This window comes from Copidosoma floridanum, unplaced genomic scaffold, assembly GCF_036245765.1.
Source record: "Copidosoma floridanum isolate Cflo_tuat_1 unplaced genomic scaffold, Cflo_Japanese_pri ptg000030l, whole genome shotgun sequence".
In the NCBI taxonomy this organism is placed as follows: domain Eukaryota; kingdom Metazoa; phylum Arthropoda; class Insecta; order Hymenoptera; family Encyrtidae; genus Copidosoma; species Copidosoma floridanum.
Genome location: NW_028321907.1, coordinates 847,335 through 872,721, shown reverse-complemented (window position 1 = coordinate 872,721; position 25,387 = coordinate 847,335). Strand labels below are relative to the sequence as shown.

The window sequence follows — 25,387 nt, the reverse complement described above, 5'->3', positions numbered from 1 at the left end:
CCCGTCGCCTCGGTTTTACCTCACAAAAGATCTCCGATATTACACGCAGGGAAAAACGCCGAGTTTTTTTTCCTCCCCCCCCCCCTCCCGTGTGTACCGATGACTGATTTGATTTACTCATCCGCGACGACTTTGCGGTACGGTTGATTTGAACTCCTGTGCTTATCTGCCGCGCCTCTTTTTCCCCCCCCACCCCCCTCCCGTCTGTCTATTTATATACGCGCGAGGGTGAATCATTCGATCGGAAATTCAATTTAACTTGCCCGTATTACGGTACAACCGTGCAAATTTCATTGTACCGATCGCGCCTCTTTTGCCGTACGGGGACTAAAAAAATAACAAAGCATATACCAATTGTAATAATACCATCCGCGTAATTTTGTTTTGTTGTCGATCGGTAAAGCGCGCCAGCAAAAACTAATCGTCTGTTTCAGTTTCAGTTGTACCTCGGGTTAGGGGGGGGGGGGGTGACAAGTAAAGTAAAGCCTTACCAATAGCCGAGCCCCTCTCGAGACCACACGATGCAAGAGTTTGAGGATCGCAAGCGACTGTGGAACCACTGGGTGTATATGTGCTGTCACAAATTTCGGCACCACTCGTTGGAAACGCGTCACCCTCGGACCACGAGCTTCCGTACGGAGCGCATCGGCAGTCGAAACTGGCACAATTTGGGGCGCGGGTATATCGAGGTACAGGAGCCAAGCTCGGCTCCCCCGAGTTCGCGCGCGCGCTTTCACCAAGGATCACACGTATGTGTATACACCCTTTGCACCGTGCGAGCGAGGACAAAACCTCCTCCTCGTTGTTGTTGTTGTTTTCACGCAGTGCCGTGTTACGTAACGATTGCGCGTGCCAAAAACTCGGAGGGCGAGACAAAGCGGCGGTATATGCAAAATCGCCAAGTGTATGTATGTATATTGACGGGCGCGCGCCCGACGCGTACCGAAGCAGGGATGCTGCGAGACTGAGGGGGCTGGTTTCTGCTGTAGCCGCGATCGTGGCGCCCGCCGCAGATGTATACAGGCAAGCCCGGAGAGGGCGCAACCCCCGGAAAAACGGGCCAGCGCGACAGAGAAAACGAACGGGGTGGTTGGGTGGGGTGGGGGGGGAAGATGTGCGCTACCGGAGCTCTGTGTGTATAAGTGGCGGGTATGTATAGCCTGCACGCTGACCGTCTATTCTTTTCCGCCCCCACCCCCCGGACACGGACGCACGAGTCGACTTTAATCGCACTGCAGCTTCAATTAAGCTCGTGGTCGGTCCTCGTTCGGCTCCCTCTCTCTTTGCTCCCCAAAGAGCCCTTGTTTTTTTTCCCGCGCCGAAGATCCATACCGATTTCTCGATCGATCGACCCCTTAGGGGAGAAAAAAAATTGTACTCATTTGACACACACATGTGACGTTTATTTGTTTTTTGTTTTTTTTTTGTTTTCTCTGTATGAGGTAATCAGTATGTATAATATAGTGATCGTACAAAATATATGTTCATGCATGTGTACGTGTAAACAATCCCAGCTGTGGTATACATTCAACTTCTTCGCGCGACTTCTCTGGTCTCGTTGCCGACGACAATGTAGTCGACGTTGGCGTTCCCGTCTTCGTTCCGCGAGTCGAGCCGATCCTCGTGCGTCGAAATTTTCTCCTGCAACGCCTTTTCGAGCGCGTCCCAAGTAAGCAGCGACTCGTCGTTGGGGTGCCCCTCGGGAGTCCCCCGCGCATTGCTCCCAGGCCTCAGTCTCGAGAAGGTGCTGTTGCAGCTGACGCTACCCCACAGCGACCAGGTCCCTATACCCCCAGAGGAGTACCACATATACATATATGTATACATGTACATAGCGTGGCCGTGTGTGTATACCTTACCTCGAGCGCTGTCCGTCCAGACGGGGGTGCGGCGCCTCCTGATTCGGGCGCGCCCGACTGACCCCGTGGACGGCAAGCTCGACGACGCCAGCGACAACGCGTCCCACGAGGGCAGGTGGCTCCTGCTCCTCAGACCCCGGCTCAGGGTGTCGTGGATCTCGAGGATCTCGCGGCGCAGCTGCAGCTCACGCTCCAGTACGACGCGCTGCTCCACTCCCGGGGAGGGATCCCTCGTAACCGCTGCTGCCGGCTCCTCGTGCAACGCCGACTCGGACCTGTTTGCCAATCGATATTTGATCATGAAAAGAGACTACAGTAGAAGAGGGGAGGGGGGGGGGACTAATTAGTTACGACCGGAGGAGAGCCCTGATGGAAATTCACCGAGTCAGCTCGTCGCCCGATCGGCTCACGCCCGTTCGATAACGTCAACAGCTGTCGCCCGTCGACCTCACCCCTCTCTCTCTCTCTACTTACCCGTATGCATCTATGGATTTTGGAAAGGGGTATACCTATGTACCGCGGGTATATGGTACGAGGAAATTAATCGGAGGATCGACGCACTTGGGAGTGTAGAGTTGTCGGGGCTCGCTGGTGGTAGGGCTCTTGTTGTTGAGCTGGTCCGGGCAGCTGATGGCCCGCCTCCGTCGTCGAGCCGCGTCCCTTTGGGCCTGCTGTACCAGCTCAAGCATCGACGTGCGCTCCTTCGGTGGCAACGCTTGCGCCGCTTCTTGCAGTACCTGCGATGCGTTACAATATTACATACTGTCATCACCTTTGTCATCGATACAATTATACTTTTAATACATATTTGTATGTATAGGCATCGGTTGTAACGTAAAATGAATGCTCCAAATGAATAGCTAATACGTGATGCTTGTTCTTCGTTTTGTACATACGTGTATACAGTTTCGCTTGGAGCGTCAAAGCTGAGATAGCGACGAGAGCAGAAGAGAGAAGCAACTGATGTGTGTACCGCTGTCGTGGCACGTACGAAGTGCGGTGGGTGTGCGGCTTTCCCGGGAATTACGGTGCGCGAGTTTAAGCCAACGATTCAATCAAACTATAGTGAGCGTGCACGCGGCCAAGCAAATAATCAAGCAGTCACTTTACCCCCTCCACCCGCTATATACTTACTTCCTCCCGGTGCGGCGCTTCTAAAACCCCGAGTTCATCCCCTAGAAAACCCGACCGAGCGACTACTGTGTGTGTATATGTATGTACATAATACTATCTGGCGGGTGAACCCCAATATAACTATATTTATACGCAGCATATATACATACACTATACAAGAGGTGCGCGCTCAAGCCAATAAATTGATTGGGAGTTAAGGTGAGGACTGTGATCTCGCATGAGTAGAGATCGGCATCCAAGAGTTTGGATTTCTTTTGGTGCATAAAAAAAAATACTCCACGAGTGGAGCAAAAAAAAAAAAGCTGCTGTGTGTAGGTCATGCACCGTGCATTGTCGTTTCACGTACGTCAGGATCTTGTTCGTCAACGCCCAACGTTGGATGTTTTTCGAAAAGAAGAGGTTACACATCACGCGCTGCGGACAAATCGATAACGGATCATCCGGGATATATAATATATAATCCAAGGACTCGCGCGACCGAGCCGTCTTTTCTCGTGAAGTAGATTACCGGTGGCATACCTGCGCGCGTATATTATTCATGAGGGGGTGCGCGTGTGTGCCAACGGAAGCCGATGCGGGATTTTCGCGCCTACACGGAGCCCCTTGTGGATATACAATGAAAACATTTTTCTCTCCGGCCGCGCCGGGATTTTCCCATCATCTATACACAATGCGCTTTGCATACTTGTGTCTGGATAGGTAAGTATAGATACACCTATACGCGTAAAAAGCATCGGATTTTTTGGTTTTATACATCTAGGGTGTACGGCGTATTGGATTTAGTTTGGCAAAGCTTATTTGATAGCACCCGCTGAGCACCGGTCGAAACAAAAGAAACGCATGCAAGTGTAAAGGGAATCAAGTTGATGTGTGTACATGCATCTATATGTATACATATGCATGAGCGCATGGTGTACAAACTCACCCGAAACTTGTTAAGAGTCACCAGAGCCGGGATCAAGCCACCGGGGCCCCTTTGTCGGCCTCTTCGCCTTGCCATCTTGGCGACGTGCGTCAAAGGACTCGCGTCCCTCAGCTCGATGTGCCTTGGCGTACCTTCTGCAACGGTATACACACGGCTTTCAATTATCGAACCGTCAAATCGAATACATACATCACTGCTTCGGCTGTAACGACCTCGCATTCAAAGCTCGGTGTCGAAACTTTTGGTTTATGCAACGGGGAATAGTTATTAAAACTCAATAAACATTAAAAACAACACAATCAATTTTTTCTTTTCTTTTTTTTTGTTTTCCCCCCAGTATATGTATAGCACATACGGGCGATCGAGAAAACGTGTAGCTGTTGACTTGAGCTACACTTCAGTCGGGGGCCAAGAGGCCAAACGTCGTTATCGAGTTTCGCGACAAAGGCCACCAAACGAGGAGACTTTGTTTCCTCGAAGGGCAGTAGAGGGGGAGGGTCACTCCGCATTCGGATGGATGTATACGTCACCTCTGCCCAACTCCCGGTCGAGCATCAGCCCCGGCAGAGTGTCGGTAGCCGCCATCAGGCTCGTCCTGGCGGCGCTCGCTCGCCTCACCGCGCTCGTACCGACGCCCCTGGCCCTACTCCAACAGAGCGAGCCCGGCCCTCCGTCCTCCTTGGCAAACTCCAGCTGGTACCTGTACACTCGAAAAGACGGATAATCATAGCCCGCCAGCCTCAACAACAGACGCGGGAGGTGATTCACAATACCAGACCTGAGTACCCGCTCCGAGTCGAGAAAGACGAGGCTCGCGGCTCCTGTGCGCTCGAGCGTCCGTGCGACACCCTCGGCCCAGGCCCAGCAGCCCCGGGCGAGCGCCTCGGCCACGCCCCTTGCCGGTGGCAGCTCGCCCGCACCCACCAGCTTACAAAAGTGCCCCAACGAGCGCATCTCCGCGGCGCACGTGTCCCGCCTGCGCCGCCAGCTCTCCACGTGCCAGGCGTTCTCTCGCGCCGCGCTTGACAGCCTCCCCAGGTACGGGCGCAACAGCGGACCCAGCACCCGCTTATCCCTCTCCATACCTATGATGACGTATACTTTTATAATACAGCCCCGTTGTCGTGTAATATAAGGTCTCACACGCGATTATAATATGTATATACCGTAGTGGAGCCACTTGAGGAGCGCCTTGGCCATGACGGTGTGGTCGTCCAAGTCGAGGTAGGCTGTCTCCCGGTCCCGCCTCACGATGTCGACCAGCACGTCGACCGACCGCTCGAAGAACGCCCTGGCGCAGCTCGTCTTCCGCTCCGCCCTGGACGACCCGCCGCCTCGCTTGGTCCTCCTCCGTCTGGGCTTCCGGCCCGTCACCCGATGGCCCTTGGCTTGTCTCAGCGCCAGGCACACCAGGTACACCAGGTTCTCCGTTGACTCGCTGTACGCCGCCGAGCCGGCCCCCGACCACACCAACGAGCTCCACGCCTCCGATGCGCTGTTGTTGTTCTGTTACCCATAAACATGTGTATACTTATGTAGGTATTTATTGTATACATCTTCCGAATGTATGGAAGAAGATAAAAAAGCGTCCGAACCCGTAGAAGCGAGTCCTTGGCGCGGAGGACCTCCCCAACGAGTAGTCCGAGGTACTGAAGCTGACGGGTGTTGTACTCATCGGGGGGGGTTCTCGGCGACATCGTCGCCATCACCTGACGCCAGCGGTTCATCAGTTCGCGTTCCAAAAGCTCGGCGCTGCTGCTCGAGGTGGCCTGCTCCGGGAGCCACTCGACCGAGTACGCGTGCAGGGCCACCAGGTAGGCCTCGAGTTGGCGGGCCTCCGCGGCGTAAGCCTCCTCGCTCTGGACCAGTCCTCCTGTATGGAATTTGCAACACCATGTCAACACGAAGCTATAGGGTATAAGTGTGTACTTATGTACCTCGGGTCGACTGGATCATGAGGTTGCAGCCCGGCTGGAAGTAGCACCGTAAGTTTTGACACTTGAGGGCCTTTAGTAGGTCGTCGAGGCACGAGATGACGTGCTGGGAGACGCCCCGGTCGGACGTCCAGTCGGCCAGGGGGTCCTCGAGCCGCCACCAGTATATCGACCTGGCGATGTGCCTGGAGACCAGCCTCAACCAGCCCTGCGTACCATTTGTTGTTTATTTTATTTTATTTTATTTTTTGCCCTTTCTCGTGCATTTCTTCATTTTTACGAGTGTTGAAAACAACGAGCCGCTCGTCGGAGTTCAATTAAAAAGTTCCGATGGCTACTTCGAGAATGGGAGCTTTTTCTCCATTAGGAGGGGTACACGGCTCGAATGACGGTGGCGGCAAGTGGCGTGAAACATCATATCCGTTGAAAGAGGCGGGGGGGGGGGACGAAAAATCAAAGAATTTTCTAATAGAGGTGAAGAAAAAAGAAAGGGTGGGGGATGAAAAATCACTGTCAGTCTGGTGGTGCGGGAAATAAAAGAGCGGGACCAGTGGACCGGCGCGAAAGCTCTCGGTGCGAGCGATTCAACTTTTCTCATTAAGCCGCGCGCGCTTGTTTAAGCGCGACTATATATATACGTGTACGGCGGGGCTTTGGAAAATGAAGCAGTTGAACAGCGGACAGGCCAAAACTGAGGCCAAAAAGGTAACATAGTAGGTACATTTGTGCATGTATTCTTTGATGCATACCGTAGTTTTTTTTTTTTTTTTTTTTTCAAAGGACCTATACTATGGGGTGAAACAAGAACTGGCTATTGGATTTGGGATTATTTACTTTTATCACAACGTGCAAAACACCATTTATTTTCCAAGGATTGAAAAATTTCATTTTCCTTTATCGTGTAAAAAAGTTTTTTTTTTTCATAAATCACACGGTTACGACCTGAGCAATTTAATAATTAGCACTCTCCTGACTGATGAAAAAATTAATATTTAAAAAAGTTTCAAAATTTTTTCATTTATGTTTATCCAGTACACAGTTTAATAGTGACGAACTACAGAATTTTTATGTCGAAAAATTTGCATTTCAGGCGTGACAACTACATTTTTTACTATTAAGCAAAGAACTTGTAAAAAAAAATGTATAGTACACTGGCAAAAATGTTTTATTTTTACGCGATCCACAACTTAGTCACATAACATGTATGCCTGAGGTGTAAGTTGTAATAATTATAATAATTTTTTTTTTTTTTTTACTTATACATTTTCAATTTCGAATCAGAATTTCCTTTGTTCTCGAAGCAAGACAATGTTTTGAATAAAACAAACAAAATTGTTTCAAAAATATATTCTTCTATTCATCACTTTATATAATAACAACACTTGTTACTTGATCTATTGGTCAAAACGCCTCTTTCTCAAAAATTATCCATGTTTTTTCACTATAGTTGGACCATTTTACAAGTTTGTAATTTTTGATGTTCTTTAAATTCAAAGAAGGACATTTTGTTAAAAAGCCGTGGCTATGGCTTTGTAGTTATTGGATATTTGTAATTGCCACTCAAAACGAATGTCACAAAGAGTAATTAATAACTGGTATGAAAAAAAAAAGAAAAAAAAACCTCCTATACCCTTTCAGTTACACCCCGCAATGTAAGGAGCAAAAAGGTTGCGAAAAATAAAAAATTCCTTGATTAAAAATAATGATAAATAGTACGTATCGTTTATACATGACTCTGCAGGGCATACCTTACGTTTAACGGAAAAGTCGACCGGCAGTCTGGCCCGTAGCTGATCGATCACGTGCATGAGGGCCGCCTCCACGATCGCCGGTACGCTCTCGTCGCAGTAGTGCTGACGCATAGCCACCTCCGCAGCTAAAAGCCGGATTCTCCACAAAGTGGCCCGCTCCTCGCACCGGTAGCCCTGCCGCGGAGCCGAAGCCACCACGTACATGCCCTGCGAAATCGACAATCGTCACCCCACGCGCGCATAACTGCATGTACTTATATATATACAGTTTAACGATCCTCACAGTTTGGGCAGCCGAGTAGTGAAGAAGGGCGTCCGAGTGGTGGAGGGGTATTCGCCTCGGGTAATCGGCGCGAGCCGGCCACGAGTTAACGGAGGCCCCGACGAGCAGCCTTACCTCCACGTCCCGCGACTGCAGCGAGCCCTCCAGCCCTACTTTCAGCACTATCCCGCTCTCGTCCTCCACTATGGCGATCCTGGGCTCCCCGATCTCCGGCCCCACCTCGGCTACAGCCGATCGACTTTGTTTATCACCTGTGCAGCGTATACACAACGCGTACGAGATATTAAATATACCTTACCCGGGCCGTAGAAGACTCGACAGTGCTCGGGCTGCTTGAGTATCTTGTCCAGCACCTCGGCGTCGACGACCTGGCCGGGGGTCGCGCAGAGCTGCCCGTCATCGGTCGCACCTGTATTGATGCGCGCAACGACTAGTATACGGTGTTAATGGAACTGTTCGCATTTTGTGTACATTTATACGTACGATGAGGCCGTCTCGTGGCGGTGGCGAGGAGGGCCGCGAGTTTGGCCTTGACGAGGTCGCGTCTGAGCCGGCCGTCCGGGCCGAGGAAGTCCGTCCAGGGGCCGGTGTCTCCAGTCCTGAGGCTGAGGCGCGCGTACCCCGACAGGGCGCTGTCCTCCTCGACGCTCAAGCTCAGCCCGCCCTCCGACAATCCGTCCAGTCTCAGGAGGTACTCGAATCTCAGCTGCTGCTCTCGCGTTCGATCCCCATGTGCATATTTGTTTATTTTCACGAGTGTCCATCATTTTCGAGATTTTTATCATTAGGTAGAGGGTTATGGGTTTCGTTGTTTGTTTATTCATGTGGGAGCAGTGGCTTTAATAAGATGAATTGAACTTTCGCGATCAACGCGATTTTTAAGCCTCCTGTACAGCATATCGCGAATTGTCGGTGATTTTTTTTTTTATTACAAGAAATCACAACGTAAGCTGTATTTTTTTTTTTTTTTTTTTTTTTTTACTAAGATTACAATACATACTTTCAAAAAAAATATATATACCACAATAATGATATGGGCTAATGCGAGAAAGCGCATGAAATGTGGAACATATTGGTATATCGAAAATATTTGTTATCGATCGTTATGAAAAAAAAAAAAAAAAGTACGAATCATAACGTGAATTGTCAAATGAGAATATCCCTTTTTCTTGAAGAAAAGAAAACCACCGACCCAATTGGCTTGTACATTGATAATTATATTGCAAAGAGGGACGGATCCCACCCAGTATCAACGCGATCGTTCGTTTCCATCCTCTTTTGTTTTGTACATCTGCAGGTGCAATGAAACAACACATCTCATTACTTCCTCGCCGTTAAATCCTAATGCATCGAGCGCTTTTCCGCATCACCCCACCCCCCCCCTCATCCAGCTAGCAAACAATCATAGGCCCCGGGGCTCCCTCCCTCCCTATTTTCCATCCACCCCTTTTCATTAGCTCCCCTTTTGTCTCGTCCCTTTCACTGCAGTTTTTCACACACACACAGTCACCCCTTCCGGATCTCTTTTTCCCCGATCTTTCTCTCCGCTCCCCCCCCGTTCGTCCAATTCCAGCTTAACACCGCTCGATTTTCCTTCCACGAAACAGACGTAAAATGCCGGCGCGCCTCGCTACTTGTTACCTTTGCGCGGAGCTCGAAAAACAAATTGGCCCGATCGGCGGACGAGAAAGTGCACACAACGCGAGGGTGGAATAATGGAGGGGGAACCTGTTCTTTTTTTTTTTTTTTTTTTTAATTGACGAATTAAATGGATGCGTGTTGCGTTGACACCCACCTCTATTCTTCGGGGCTCGTTGAGCGAAACGAGAAAGGTGGCTCGAAACCTACTGTCCAGGTTGCCCACTCCGACTACGAGTCGCTGGACGAGACGCTCGACGGTAGCCTCGACACTGGCCGTGGATCTAGAAACTATTTTTTTTTTTTTTTTTTTTTTTTTCCACGGTAAAACTTTGTGTCCCGAGCAAGTTAAAAGTCATGTCAAAGTGCGGGTACGCATACCTTGGCGATCTCTGCGAGCTAGTTGTTTAAAGTACTCGTCGAGCTTGTTCAGCTGCTCGGGCTGGAAGTGCACCTTTCCGCTTGCAACCTGCAGCCCCGGTCCCGCCTTACTCCCCTTCTTCTGCTGGTCTTTCGCGCAACTGCTGCCTCCGCAACCCATTTTTCAACACTGGAATACGCTAAATCGGTAGGACACACTCGTTTTCGAAATTAATGTTGGAGGTGTAGTTCGGTCGACGTGCCGAACCCAACGGTGTTGAGGCGAAGCATCTCGCGATCAACAACGATTTTAGGCACAAGAAGCATCCGATTCGAGTAAAATGTACTTCAAGCGTGAGACACCGCTCAAATATACTTTGAGGGATGGGGTGTTTATCACATTTCACAATTTAAATCGGCAAAGAGATTTTTATACAAATTACCAACATTAAAAACAGGCACTTTACATTAGACGGATTGCGCGACGGTTGCATGATAATGATACCTGCAGCGGGAATTGACACATGTACACATAACGTGCTGAAACATATGCGCGGCCAGTCCGAAGTGTACCCAACAATGAACTGGTACGTGCGAGGTGTGTATAGTTGTAACACGGCCTCCACGATCGCGTAAACGTAACAATAAGTGTACAATCGGAACGAGTCCTGCACGCTCGCGTGGACATCCACGCAGCGCCGGAATTGCTTCCGCGATTCCAATTGTCCGCGGCGAGAATCGACTTCCGCTTTGCGCTCCCTCCTCCCCATTATATATGCCTACCGATCTCTCGTCGGCTTATATACCTCCTGCTGCCTACTGTTTAATACGCGCTTATACAGGTACACCTGCGCTCCCGTCCGTCGGATTATGTGTGCACGTCCGCACGAAAGATTATCGTTTTTACGGAAACTTGTTTGTTAACTCGAACGAGTGTTACGTAAAGTATATAATATGTAGCTGAGCTTTAAATCAACATACGTATACAAAGCGGTGGCGCATCAAAGGATTATTCTCATTTTTCTACAGCCGATTTGATTGAAAAAATAAGAAAATTAATTCTAGTGTTTACTAGTATGGTTTGATTACTTTTATTTTTAGTTTATTTTGTACCAACTGAATCCACGTTTGTAGTTCCGAAAGCGTTGTTTTTTTTTTTTCCTATATATGCATATACTTGACTACAAGTGTACTTATGTAATAATACAAATTCTACTGTGACCAACTAGTATGTACCTCATATTACGTAATTTTGTAACTTATTTACGCGTAAAATAAATATTTGTATATATTTTTTGATACCGAAAACAAAAACATCAGCGAAAAATAACGATTTCACAGACGTTGACATTAATTATTTCTTTGATGCACTTACCTTTGCGTGGTTCGTAAAAATATTTAAAAATGCACTTAATGAATCCATAATTCACATAATACTTATCAACAAGAATCGAATACCGTAATTTTTCGAAATTATTTATTAAAGGAAGGAGGCGACCCAGTAGAAATATATATTGTTTAGCCAATAAAAATAATAGTCAGACTTTCGTTGGTGAAAGAATATTGATCGTGAGGGTTGCGAATAATATTTTAACTTCTGATGTCATTTATTATTCTAAAAATATAAAAACTTTGAAGGCAAAGCTTTTTACGCGATTTCATGTAATACGTGTACAGTATATGTCTATAAAATACAGTGATTTGTTCTCGAGAAGAAGAATTTAATTAATTTGTGTCACTTTGTAAAAAGATAGAAACAATATAAGTTTCACGATATCATATAATCGTACTGTCACAGATTATTAAAGATATTTTAAAGCGGATGATGTGTGTTAATTAATATGTACCAACATAAGACGATAGAATTTTTCCGTTTGCTCCAACCGCAAAATTACGCACATATATACATATTAAATTTTAAAAAATGTGTAAAATATATGGACAAATTTCATAGATTTGTATCGGTTTTCATTGTTTCAGAATTAGTTCAAGTTTCAGTTTTTTTTACAACAGAAAGTGTGGAAAATTGAAAATTTATACGTAAATATATTGTATAATTTTACCATAAATTTTCATCAACATCAACCAGTTTTTTCTCCACTTGGACGATTGTAGCTGATAATAATAATTCTAATAATACATACACACATACTTATGTAAAAATTGGACGTCTCCAACATTTTGACACTCTGGTGGTTACATAGGTACCTACCTGACTGAGTGACCCTTTTAGAAAATATATATATAGATATATTTTATCTTAGGTTTTATACATAGCTCGTTAGGTATTTTCCCAACTTTCGTGAGTCGTAATACTTGTAATATGTTGTTTTAGTGTACAAATTCATAAATACAAATACTAACTCTCAATTTATAGTAAAACACATTAACTGTGCTATACTACTGTTGCAAGTTGTAAGAAAGTGTTGCTAGTTATCGTATCATGGCATGCTGATACATAAAAACGAATAAGTGCCCAAGTATTTATATACATTTGAATACAGATACACAAAACTTGGATGAGCAACGAAGTAGCAGGAAAACAACAACAGTAGTGGAGCCATGGCTTCGAATTACATCAAAGATGAGCAGGGTAAAACATTTTTCCACATTGTTGCCCGCATCTTTTTATAACCTCAACAATCGTCTCCGGTTTTGACAACAACCGACCTGCTTCTCCGCACTTCCAATGTTTCTTTGTGCTCTCAATCTGCCGAAGCACTTTGCCAAAAGCTCTTACGCTCTTTCTAAATGCAAAATACAGCAACGTCTTTGACTTCTGTTAAACTTTTCATACATAAATATCTCTTCAACTTTACACTTCTGTACGTACCTACCACTTTTCTCCAATTACAAGCTAACTTTAAGAAAATTTATCAGTGTTTGAAACTACAGTCATTTATTAACATCGATACTCTAAACGATAATTTTGATTTAATTTATTTGTTTTATGCTTTCATGGGTTTTGAGTAAATTTCGATTAATATTTTACGTATGCCAACAGGAGATACCTTTATACCTGCAAGTCAGAGACCAGATGGAACTTGGAGAAAACCTAGACGAGTGAAAGATGGCTATGTACCACAGGAAGAAGTACCGCTGTATGAAAGCAAGGGAAAGCAGTTTGTAAAAAATAAACCAACTTATCCTGTTGGTATGTCTCCGGAGTATGCAGCATCTCTCCAGGCAAAGAGAGAAAAGGAGATTTCCAAATCCAACCCTATTCCAGGTTTGGTGATACAAACTGAAACGAAGAAGAAAAAAAAGAAAAACAAAAATAAAGGGGTGGCAGCTGTGACGGAAAATCTTGCCAAAACAAAAATATCTGAACAGTCAACGGCTGTGAAAAATGAGCAGACTGCCAATGATAAGCCAACAGTACCCAGTAACAAATCCAAAACAACTGCTAACAATAGTAGTACAGTTTCTGGGACGGCAAATAAACAATTATCTTCTGTGGATCCTTTGAAAAGGTTGAAAAATTTAAGGAAAAAAATCAGGGAAATAGAATCTCTGGAAACTAAAATAAAAAATAAGGATATTAAAAATCCAGATAAAGAAATGCTCATGAAGGTTGCAAGAAAGGCTGAAGTTCAAGAAGAAATCAAACAACTTGAAGCTAATCAATAATATGCTTCATATTGGAGCTTTTATGAAAAATAAAATAGATTTTATCATTTTGTATTATATTAGTTGATATCTAAACTGTGACCCCCAAAAAAAAAATTGGGTTGTGATAAAATCTGTTTTCACAATAATTGCGACATTGCTAAATTTTTACTTTATCTTTTATTCATTTTGGTAGAAAATTTGAAATTTCAATAGTTTTTCTATAAAAATTGTTACAATCTGCCAGTGGAGTCTAGACTTATATAACGAACAGATTGATGTATGTATACATTTATTTTGGTTTGGTATATATGAACTCATAACTTGATAAATTTTAAAACTCCATCGACAAAAGAAAAACATTTTTTTAACAAATGAACATCTATCAAATTTGTCAGATTTCAAGGCGCTGACTGACGTGTAAATATTTTTACAGCTGAATAAAGTTACTATTATATTAATAAAACGTTGCATAACAATTAATTTTGTCTTAAGAACTAAAATGTCTTGCTGCTGTGTCAATATACGTGTGTTAGTTTTTTTGACTTTACTGGCTTCTGTACTAGTAACAATTTATATATATTACCCTGAACTTATCGCGGGTATAAACATGGGTCCAAACCAGACTGTGAAAATCAAAGATGCAGATTAAAATTGCTTGTTTTTTATCAGGAAAAGGTGTTGAAAAGGTAAGATCAGATCAAGTTGAAGGGTTAAAATTAAAAATAAATATTTTGAAAGATGAACTACAAAATTTTATCAAAGAAAAAATTATTAAAATGGTATAAAATATTTTATTTAAATTTACTGAATTTTATGCGAATTTGAAAACCATCTCTCGATAATTAAAGTTTGTACACACATCAATTTTATTACTAGAACCACCGATGCACAAGACTCTTTGAGGCTGCTCTTGGTAAACGACGCTGTACACTGTGTTGCTCGAAACCGGAACTTTAGCAAGTGTCACACCTTGATAAGTTAAATGAGAAAGGTATGGCATTGCACCACCAGCAATTACTCTTTCTTCAAAAATATTTGCAACATGAATTCCTTCATCAGGCAGATCAAACACCGTTGCTACTTCCATTGTCCTCAGATGCCACAGAGATAATTTTGGACCTCCACCACAGAGCTAGAAAGAATCCAAAAAGATTTTGTATAGCATAGTTATTCAAAAGTAGACACTCAGTGACTATTTAAAAACATACTAGCCAATCATCGGTGAGATCTACAGCACCAATCCATTTGCCCATCTTTGATCTCGTTACTTTGTTTTCCAAATATGGCTTAACAACGTTTGTGTTTTCCTTGTTATTGAGATCCCATAATCGAACGCTACCATCTTCACTACCAGATGCCAATTGTTTTCCCCTATCCATTCAAACAATTATTGAATGATTAGTTAAAGTAACAGACAAAAGTAAGTGTTGAGAAAGAACGCTAATACGTACGATAATGAAATGCTGTGGATAAAATCAGTGTGACCAGATAAACTATTCAATACTTTTCCATCCTCTAAATTGATAATGTGTATTTTGTTGTCTCCACAACCTGCATAAATCAAGTGATTTTCTTTGGAATAACTCATACAGTTAACATCTGGTTTTTCAAGACTGTCTCTGTAAAAACAATATTTATAACAATAACAACGAAAACAGAAACATTGTGTCATTGTGTTACAAAAAATTGAATATTTAAAGCTGACAAAAAACCTTTGTGACGGAATTTGAATGACCCAAGAAGGTTTTATTTTCATGGATTTTGAAGACGTAGCAGCTTTCCAATCCCATCCAACGACTTCACCACATGCTCCAGTGATTAAAAAATTTTCGGTGGTCAGCATGCTCTGTACTTTTTGATCCGGATGAGCCTTAAATTGATAAGTGGGCCCCTGTGCTTCATTGTTGTCCAATTGCTTGGGTCCAAGCGCCGAGAACAAACTAATTCGAAAAAAAAGAAAACTCAAAGTATTTCCTTCTTAAAGTAAAAAAAAGGATTGGATTATTGTAGAGCAATCATACTAACTCGAATACTGATATATCGCCGTAAATGTTACCTGCCAGTAAATACCGGCCATCCGGAGAAATGGTTTGACACATTACTGTGTTGTAAAACAATTTTGAAGTTAAATTCTCATGCATGGTTGCACTTTGGTATTTTAACTGTTTCACTGGTGCACCAAAAGTCAATTAATTAATAGTTTTATTTTCTATTTATTCAACGTGCAAAACGTGTTTACAAAACTCTCCTAGTTTTATTATATATAGGTTAATGTAAATACTGCTATACTGCTACAGGTTAAGGTAGGTGTACTCTCTTTTGGTCCTTGATGGTAGAAACGCGCTAAAATTTTAATCAAAGGAAATAAATTATTTGAATTTGCGCTGAGATTTTATAAGTTTACTTTACAAATTTTTATTTAATTAAATTAATAATTTTTTAAAGTATGGAAACGCAAGTATGTTGTATTAAAATTTCTTGCACGAAATGAATTACAGTATGATAAGAAAAGAAACAGGCAATGGGTGTATTAAGATGTTCCGCAATCGCCGCCAGCCACTTACATATTTATACGTACAACGTGACAACGTGAGTAGTCTATATTTCAACGTTCCTATTTTATTGGGTTATACTATTCCAACGTTCCTGTGTTATAAATTTTATAAACCAGTCGCAACATAAACCAACGGATAGAAAATAAAAATTTTATTGTCACATACCATTTGCGGCAAGATTAGAATTTATCTTCCATTTGAGATTCGATCTTTAAAAAATGGTTTTATGGTCGATTTTCAAGTAAAATATTAATTTTATTGTTGCTGCAAATGGCATTTTACTATACGACTAAACTATTTTTGTCATCCTTTGTACTTACAAAGTTGCAACTGGTTTATAAAAACGAGCACATGGCACTGCTTGAGTAAAAAATAAAGAATCAAACAATATCATAAGCATCAGTATTTTATTAACAGTATTACACGCACATCATACATAAAACAACCTTTATCGATTACAAATATGTAGTATCCAACAAGTGTATGGAAAAGTTTTCGGTTATGTTATATTTTTTTTTTTCTTCTCTTTTCTTGAATTTTCTACTCGTATTTTACGGATGGTCGTAATCTGTATGCCATGTCCGTGTTATATTATTGTTACTGCTTCGTCTTTCCTTTCATGTACTTATAAATCACGCGTTCTCATATCATTAATCGCTTTCGGATCATTGTATTAGTATACATTTTTTGCTTGATCACACAATGTACAAAAGAGAGAGATGGTCAAACTATACAAAAAAAATTATAAATAGACAACAAAAAATTCGTTCAAATAAAATCAGACTCCTTTGTAAAAAAAAAAAAAAAAGCCTACACTGTATAATGTAGTAATAGTACTTCTACTATCGTAAGGACAAACGCGAAGTCATATTTGAAGAAGAAAAACGTGTTTAGATTTTTTTATTTTTTTGTAAAAATTAAAAAAGAAAACAAGATCACAACTTTGAAAATAATTTACTTAATGATGTGCAAAAATAGTAAATGCAGCGATTTATTTTAAATAAATTTGACACCGTACACTTACGAAGACATTAAGTATTTTCATTTCATTACGGTTTTAAAACACATTTGCAGCATTTTTTAAACCATCATTAAGGTAATCCGACGGTCACTATAATTTGCTTGAAAAATTCATTATGTACATCATAACATTAAATAGTATGCTTTCTCAAAAGCAAGGATTGCATACTTATATGTTTTCTTCAAATTCGGCAGAATTCGATTTAAATAAAATCTCATTGTATACAAGAACAATTTAACTTGGATCAATATATTAAACTGTTTTTGTATCAATTACGATTATTATTTGTAATCAAAATTATCATAAAAAAAACTAGAAAAATGTATATTTTTAGGCTATGATAAAAATATATTCATTTCAATTTTTGGAAGATAACGTAAAAAAAGAGAAAAAAATTTATGGAAATGTTTACAATTACAATTGATTGTAGATATTAAAAATGAGAATTAAAATTAAAGCCCTCTGCTACAGAGGAGAAAAGCATTTTCTCTCAATTGTTGATTACAAATTTTGTTCCTCGATTATTTCTGCACTAATTTTTCTGCTGTATTACTTTTTATCCCCTAAAAATATAAAATGTTCACTGCCATCTTCGCGGAAGATTGCTTTCATTTCTCTTTCTACCCTTTTACAAATACTAGTTCCGAATAATTGGTTAATTTTTTTTAAAACGATATTGTCGCAAAAAGCACTAGTCGTTCAAAACGCTTATTTGTACAATCTTTGCTGTTGATAAAAAAATTTGGTTTTGTAGGAGTAAAGTTTTAAATCGACCGTTCGTTTGACAATATTACATCTGATCGTCAATCCTTTAAACTTTCGCAGTTACGAGTTTAACAGTCACGTGGGAAGTTCTGATAAAAATTATCATAGTAAAAACTTCATCTATATAAAAACACCACCAAATAAATTCAGCTATGCAATTTCTGGTGAAATTTCAAGTAACAAATAAAGAAATATTTCAAAAAATTTTAACTATTCAAAATAAAGACACTAATTATAAAAATTAAATTATACTTGACACTTGTGTTTCGTTTCTTTTGATAATTAGACAAATTTACCTATTTATTTTGACCATTTGAGCAACTATTAAGATATTAACATTTGTCTTTTTTTTCTCTATCTCAATATTACTATACACATGAGTAATTGATTTCATCTATAGTACGTACTTAATAAACAAATCTTTACATGGATCAATCTTAAAGGTTCATTATTTGTGATGCTTATGAATTCTTGTGCTATTGTACTGAAGAAAACATACACCATTAATATTGTTAGATTATTGAGTGTTACCATGATTAATTGTAATGTTTTTCAAATTTGCGTGGTTGCAAAATTATTTTGTTGTCATTTTAAAATTAATTTAATAAATTTGTTCCAATATCTCGATTACTTCAGAAGTATTCATGAATTGTATCACAGCAATTTATACATACAGGAAAAAATATAATAAAAATAAGCACTTGTGCAGGTAGCAAAATTCGTTAGTTTACATTTTTTGACAAAACTAAAGTCCGTTCAGATTGGTGCATTAGACTTTACTAAAAATACTATAAGTTTATATTCACCTTGAAACTACGCACAGACCACGACTCGTCATTACTCTTCATTTTCATTGTTTAATTCTTTTGTTTTTGTATGATATTTATACTTCAGTGACAAAGGCGATATTAAAAAAAAAATAAAAAAACTCGAAGGTAAAATAAAGTTAGAACATCACATTAACAAACAAAATTTTTTTCAAGCATATCAAAAATATAAAGTTTCAGGCTGGATATTTATAGGATTGCTGGAAAACTTTCACGAACTGTAAGCAAAGTATAGCATACAGATAATTTTTCGAATATTTCATAAGTCTATTTCATCTGATAGCAGTACAAAAATAAAAAAAAAAAAAAACACAAAAATTATTTGCCAAAGCTTGTCGGTGGATGAATATGATAAATTAATTCGGATCTTACGGAATAGGACTGCGGGTTGAAGCTACACGGATCGTATATTTTTATGTCACTTGATTGTGGCAACAGGTTGTTTGTAATTAACTTTGACTTGAGATGATTAATGAGACCAGGTTTTGCGCTGTTTCGATCCAGCTTTCGTCACAAAAGGGTTTTTGACGAGAAATTTGCAGCAGGAGCTTTTGTGATAGAATTTTCGGCAGCTTTTTACGCTGATCAGAGTCTTGACGAGCAGACAAGTAAATGATATTATTATTGATGCTGACGGGAGAATGTCGCATCGCAAAATCAAGATCTTTGGCTTGATGTAATATCAAAGAAGTTTTTCTTATTTCACTGGGACATTTGAGCGTCATATTAACAGTTGGCTATCTCGAGGAATCATTTTTTCCTGCACAGTCCGAATGATTGTTTTTAAAATTCAAAGATGGAACTGTTGACACAATTACCCAGGCTTGAATAATCATTGGATATTGCTAGTTGGTCGTGAGATGACACATAAGTTGAATATTGTCTTTGTCTCGGGCCCTTTGATTCAAATTTATTGGATAACTTTTTGATTTCGTTATGATTTTTCTGTGATAAAACAGCGCCATAATGGTTGTTTGAAACGGAGGTCTTAAATTCGATAAAATTATTGCAACTAGCTGTACTAAACGTCGTCGTCATATTTCCCTGTAACATGGGTCCTTGTTTGACTTTACCTACTCCGGAAATTGGGCCTGAACTTTTGTCAAGCTTACAATTCGATTTGATCTTGAAACTTGAATTATCATTGCTGGCATAATGAGATGCAGTGTGACTGTCTCTTGCTGGATTTTTCGACAATGTATTATTGTTACTCTTGTTGGACATAGAATTTACAGCAACGGCTAGTGATAAATGTAATGAAGCACTGGCTCACTTTTTGGTCATGATTTTCAAGTATTCTAAAGCATTCTGAGCTGCAAAAGCTTGAGCATCTTTACTCGTCAATCCGGACCCATAACAAACTGCAACCGGCAATGTTGACAATTGAACGAGACATTGACATTTTCCTGCAACAATACAAAAAGTTAAATTTTTTAATTTCATGTAATACAAGTAATAACTAGTAATCTAATTTTGATGACTGATTTATTGAGGTAGCTAAATTATATATTTTTTGAGAATCAAGATTTCATAAAGGGGTAGACAAAAAAAACTAAGTGGAACACAAAAAAATCAAGTTGTTAATAAATACGACATAAAATAACAGTATCTCAAAAAATTCGTGCACGTTTTAGTTTTTATAAATAATATGCTTGGAAGTTCAAGTGCTTGAAAAGATAAGCGCCATCGTCTGTGGAATATCACCCTGATATAATATAAGAACAGTTTTATCTTTGCAGCTTTTATTGTAACAAGTGTTTATTTTTTGCAATTAAATATCGTAAAACACTTTTTTATCATATGATACCTAATTGATTCATAATCAAAATCTTTATACGCAATATAGTAACAAAAAAAATTTACTCAAAGGGTGTCTTATGGTTCATTCTTTAAACGAAATATTTTTAATTTCTACTGCAACATAACCTATCACATAAAATTATCATAATAAAATAGAATATAAATTACTAAAAAAATATTCGGGCAGCTACAATTAGAGCAAATTCTTTAGTTTGACACTTTGCAATGAATTAAATAAAAACTTAATAAGACAAGCAGTGGATGGTTTGATATGCATTTAAAAATGACTCTAGATATTTGCACATACTTGGAAAAAAAGCGTTATCTAAATCTTAAAATGTTACAGGTCAGTAAGAGCGATTCCGACAACTACTGTAAACAAGATATATTTAAATTCAATACGAATCTTTAGAATTGTGCATACAACAAAAAGTGTTCGATCAAGTGAATTGTACTTTTACTCGAATTAGTTGTAAAATATAAAATGTCAACAAATTTGAGAGCAGCAAAAGCTCAACTTCGAGAAAAAGTGAAAAATATATTGGAGAGTATTGATGTCATTGAAAAAAAGCGACAATCCCAAGTAGTGTATGAAAAGGTAATTTTAAAAAAAAACAAAAAAAAACAAAAAAAAAAAAAATGACAAACAATTTTTTCAGTTGATGTCTTTACCACAATACAATGAAAGCAGAAGAATTTCCATCTATTTAAGTACATCAAATGAGATTGATACAATATCTATTTTAAAAGACATATTTGCAAAAGGAAAAGAAGCATTTGTTCCACGTTATAACAAAAATAAAATGGAAATGGTTCAACTTTATTCAATGGAAGATTATGAAAAATTGCCATTAACAAAATGGAATATCAAACAACCAGCAATTCATGAAAATAGGGAAGATCCTCTTGAGACTGGTAAGTATACATACACATTACAAATATTATAAAATCAAGATTAATACAATATCAGTGTTAATTTTAAAGGTGGCTTAGACTTGATGATACTGCCAGGGATGGCTTTTACAAAAAATGGAAAAAGATTAGGTCACGGGATGGGTTATTATGATAAATATCTTGAATCTATCGCATTGCATAAAAAACAAATGCCTTATTTGATAGCTTTAGCTTTCAAAGAACAATTATTTGAAGATATTCCAACAAATGAAAAAGATATTATTCTTAACACAGTCCTAACAGAGTAAACGAAAAGTAATTCTGTTTCATAAAATAAAATTTTACTTACCGTTTATCGATTTTTCTTCAATATCTACATAAGTCACCTCAAATTGCTGTTCCGAAGCGATTTCCTGTAGGAACTGTACTAAGTTTACGTCACCATCATTCAGACATGTACTCTGAAACATGAATAACACATTTTTTTACTAGTTTCATACAATCACTTAATATTTCAATTAAATATATTTGTGTAAATTACTCATAATTAACAAACCTGAAGTTCAAAAAGCTTAATGCCTGTGGAAGATTTCAAATTCTTGTGGAACTGTGATACCTTGTGACTGTGCGTCGTAGTCAATGTAGCGATTTTACTATCTTTTAGAGTCGAATAGTGAGTACTTACATTAACGTTTTTCTGCACAATCTATAACGGACAACCAATTAGAGAATGAAAAATTTAGATAGAAATAAAATGGCAAAGTGGAAATGAGTTTTAATTTCAAAGAAAGAATTATTAAATAAGAATATTAAATTAACATGATAATTTACATCCAAAGTATCTATTGTATTGGAAGAAAAGAATGTCCGTTATAGATTTCTAAGATGCAAGGACAATCAAACTTTCTTTAGATTATCAAAGAATCACTTCCACATACTTGTTCATATACATGCAAAATTACTAGAATATTTAAGGACAAAATATAAAAACTTAAATTATAAAAACTTTTAAATTTCAAAATTGTTTACTGCACACAGACAAATACATAAAAAAAAAAAAATAAAAAAAAGTAACAAAACAACTTATTTAGCATAATCCTTCATTTTACGAAAAACCACATTACATGAGTACCTTGAATATGTATGTAAATATGTATCTCCATATTTAAAAAAAATTATTAAAGTGGTATTACAATTCATTTACATACAATTAACATAAACTTTTGGTATTAAATTAACTTCATATTAAAAAAAAAAAAAAAAAAAAAAAAAAAAATTTGGGACGTGAAAGCTACACAAGGCAAGTAATGAAAGCAAACAAAATGAATTATTACCATCAAATAAGCGGTTTTTATAGAACTTTGAAATATTTTAGAACCAATTTCCAATGAATGCAATTGAATGTTCTACATCAAACTACAGCCCAAGTTTACTATGAGAGAAAAAAATGTTTACCTCCTCTTCATCTACAGCTTGAGTACAATTTGAAGTAGCCTCTTGTAATGATTGCCACATCTTATGTGCAGCTTGCCTTTTTGCCAACTTTTTACTTTTGCCTTGTCCAACTTGCTTGTATTTCAATATAGAACAAATAATAGTGAACTGTCTTTCGTGAGGTAAGCCTTCTTCACTTTCCATTGAATACTTTGGAGGAGGCCAATGACGAGACATACACATTTCTTGAAGTGAACCGATTGGATTATTAATAACTTTTTCTTCACCATAATTACTTTGAACCTCTTGGTTATTATGGGAGCTTGTTTAAAACGTATGTAGGTTGGTTAATCTTGTACATTAAAAGTAAAAATCGATAAAATCAATAAATATATAATCATTGACTTTTTACTTACTCGGAAATGCTGTTTGGAAGTGAGCTTTCAGTATTCTCAGTAGTATTTATTCCAATAATCTTATCGAGCACAGCTTTGGCAGCAGCATGCTTAGCTTCTTTTTTGGATCTACCTGTACCCATAGCTTCAACAAACGAATTTTATTTTATTTAACTATTGTAAATTTTTTAAAATTCAAATTAAAGTTAAATAAGTTTGCAGAATTGCATAAGATAAGAAGACAGCACTAACCAACAACGTCAGCAACAGTAACACGATAGCGAAACGTTGGCTCATGGATAGCACCTTCAATCTGAACAAGTTCATACTTAGGTGTGGTACCTCTCCGTGATAACAATTCTTGTAAAACAGACACGGGCGTTTTACTTGGTAAGGCTTTCATTTCCAGCCTTGCTGCCTCATCAAGTGGTAATGCTTCAGACATTAATGCATGCATTGTAACTTTAGTTTTAGTGCGTCGATGAGCATTATTAGAATGATTTGGTAGCACAGCTCCAGCCATCATGTTTCCTTGACGGATTACTTCTATTTGAGTATCCTAATCAATAAAATTATTATTAGCATTATTCATGTCAAAACAATATTAGAGTATTTAAAATTCATTGGAAAAACTTCGTACCATCATAATATTTGGTTGTACTTGGTGCCTCAGCTCTTCCATTATAAACTTCTAAAATTATTAATATTTATAAGAGTACAAGTCGAGTAACTGATAAGATGTATAAAAAAAAAATAAAAAAATAGTAAATAATCCTCTTCAGTTATGCTTGTACTAGACTATCTCAGTATTAGCTTGTAAACGAGACGGAAATCAGAACAAGTATTCGCATTATTAATTTAGATATTGGAAATTGTTGGAAAAGCCGGCTTTCATTATAAATTCACTTATTAGTCGGCCATTTTTGTTGTTAATATTAGACTAGCCGACATACTGTCGGTGTGCGCACATTGTAAACTTCATGAAATTGTGAAACACGTAATTTAATACATATTTTTGATAACGCACATGTCTTGTGACTCTTGTGTTGACAATACAAAAAATTCAAAGTGTATAGTTGAAGATATCCGTCAGGTATACAACTACGCAGACGACGTAGACCCAATTGTAAGTCAGAAATTGATTTTTCTGACATAAGTACGCGTTACACATCAGTCAACAGTCAACAGTAATTTACAACCCTTCATTTGAACATATATTTCAGCCACGGGCTCTCTATGATTTACTAGTATGAAGTGTATTTTCCTGTCTAGAGTGTAAAGTACTGTAAAATTACGTTTCGGAGCAGAAAAAAACATACACAATATAACCTGCAAGCTTAATGATCGAATAATAAATAAGTAGTAGATAAATTAGTAGCAAATTAGAGAAGAGCTTACTTTTTTTCACAATTGTAGAGCACTGTCAGAAAGCCGCAAACGTTGTTTATTGTGACAGCGGGGTGTGTTGTAGGTAGACGCTGATCCACCCCCTCGGGTGTTTGTGCGCTTTAAAGAGATAATACTGACTGATATTGACAGGAACAGGATATAGCGCCAACAACGACAACAATAGTGATGCTGCTGTTGCTGTTGAGGGGAGCTCAACTAGCCAATGTTCCTAGCGAAAAGCGAATCCTGCTTTTTGTGATCGATCCAAATCTCACAAAAAGCTTGATCCGTTTGACGACGGGAAAAATGGTCAGTCGAGCTGACTTCCTCGTTCGCGGTGGCTCTTCTTCTCTGAGGTCTGAACAGGCAATGGGTGTATATTGTTTTCTGTTCCGCAATCGCCGCCAGCCAGTTGCGTACGTACGACGACGTGACAACGTTGCGTGGTTGGCGGCGCTACTGTCGATTTACTGGTCATGTGACTGATAAACTGATGTTCTTCAGAACCGGAAGTAAGAACGAGTAGTCTATATTTCTTATATGTCTATAGAGGCATACTTCCGGTGTTATACCATTCCGCCGTTCCTGCTTTATTGGATCAGTGGGGTTATACCATTCCAACGTTCCTATTTTATTGGGTTATACTATTCCAACGTTCCTGTGTTATAAATTTTATAAACCAGTCGCAACATAAACCAACGGATAGAAAATAAAAATTTTATTGTCACATACCATTTGCGGCAAGATTAAAATTTATCTTCCATTTGAGATTCGATCTTTAAAAAATGGTTTTATGGTCGATTTTCAAGTA

At 39.2% G+C, this 25,387-nt stretch overlaps 5 protein-coding genes across 7 annotated transcripts; 2 read left to right on the top strand and 3 right to left on the bottom strand.

Moving 5' to 3' along the window:
- Positions 1-1,527: 1,527 nt before the first annotated feature.
- On the bottom strand, positions 1,528-10,065 carry LOC106646300 (uncharacterized). The gene is made up of 15 exons (XM_089596265.1): positions 9,906-10,065; positions 9,682-9,815; positions 8,370-8,595; positions 8,185-8,295; positions 7,887-8,137; positions 7,601-7,810; positions 5,856-6,060; positions 5,514-5,791; positions 5,085-5,424; positions 4,697-5,003; positions 4,449-4,618; positions 3,919-4,049; positions 2,421-2,596; positions 1,860-2,134; positions 1,528-1,784 (listed from the first exon to the last, which is right to left on the bottom strand). The coding sequence occupies exons 1-15, from the start codon at positions 10,063-10,065 to the stop codon at positions 1,528-1,530; spliced, it is 3,231 nt and encodes a 1,076-aa protein (XP_089452391.1).
- A 2,101-nt stretch (positions 10,066-12,166) lies between these two features.
- Positions 12,167-13,756, top strand: Pym (partner of Y14 and mago). 3 transcript variants are annotated; one of them, XM_014356089.2, is made up of 3 exons: positions 12,168-12,299; positions 12,389-12,477; positions 12,889-13,756. In XM_014356089.2, exons 2-3 carry the CDS (start codon positions 12,447-12,449, stop codon positions 13,512-13,514), a joined length of 657 nt encoding a protein of 218 aa, XP_014211575.2. In that variant the 5' UTR covers positions 12,168-12,299; positions 12,389-12,446; the 3' UTR covers positions 13,515-13,756. The 3 variants fall into 3 exon arrangements, with proteins under 3 accessions (XP_089452408.1, XP_014211575.2, XP_014211574.2); XM_089596282.1 differs by having other exon boundaries at positions 12,167-12,477; positions 12,892-13,756; XM_014356088.2 differs by having other exon boundaries at positions 12,168-12,477.
- Positions 13,757-14,281: 525 nt separating this feature from the next.
- On the bottom strand, positions 14,282-15,804 carry thoc6 (THO complex subunit 6). Its single transcript, XM_014356087.2, has 5 exons — positions 15,522-15,804; positions 15,209-15,436; positions 14,948-15,115; positions 14,705-14,867; positions 14,282-14,628 (listed from the first exon to the last, which is right to left on the bottom strand). The coding sequence occupies exons 1-5, from the start codon at positions 15,635-15,637 to the stop codon at positions 14,308-14,310; spliced, it is 996 nt and encodes a 331-aa protein (XP_014211573.2). The 5' UTR covers positions 15,638-15,804; the 3' UTR covers positions 14,282-14,307.
- Positions 15,805-18,991: 3,187 nt separating this feature from the next.
- Positions 18,992-24,965, bottom strand: LOC106641609 (protein Loquacious). Its single transcript, XM_089596526.1, has 8 exons — positions 24,586-24,965; positions 23,828-23,878; positions 23,440-23,746; positions 23,209-23,332; positions 22,814-23,114; positions 21,915-22,055; positions 21,708-21,819; positions 18,992-20,070 (listed from the first exon to the last, which is right to left on the bottom strand). Exons 2-8 carry the CDS (start codon positions 23,867-23,869, stop codon positions 19,934-19,936), a joined length of 1,164 nt encoding a protein of 387 aa, XP_089452652.1. The 5' UTR covers positions 23,870-23,878; positions 24,586-24,965; the 3' UTR covers positions 18,992-19,933.
- On the top strand, positions 20,949-21,666 carry Mthfs (methenyltetrahydrofolate synthetase). The gene is made up of 3 exons (XM_014356090.2): positions 20,949-21,062; positions 21,124-21,379; positions 21,449-21,666. The coding sequence occupies exons 1-3, from the start codon at positions 20,949-20,951 to the stop codon at positions 21,664-21,666; spliced, it is 588 nt and encodes a 195-aa protein (XP_014211576.2).
- Positions 24,966-25,387: the final 422 nt, after the last annotated feature.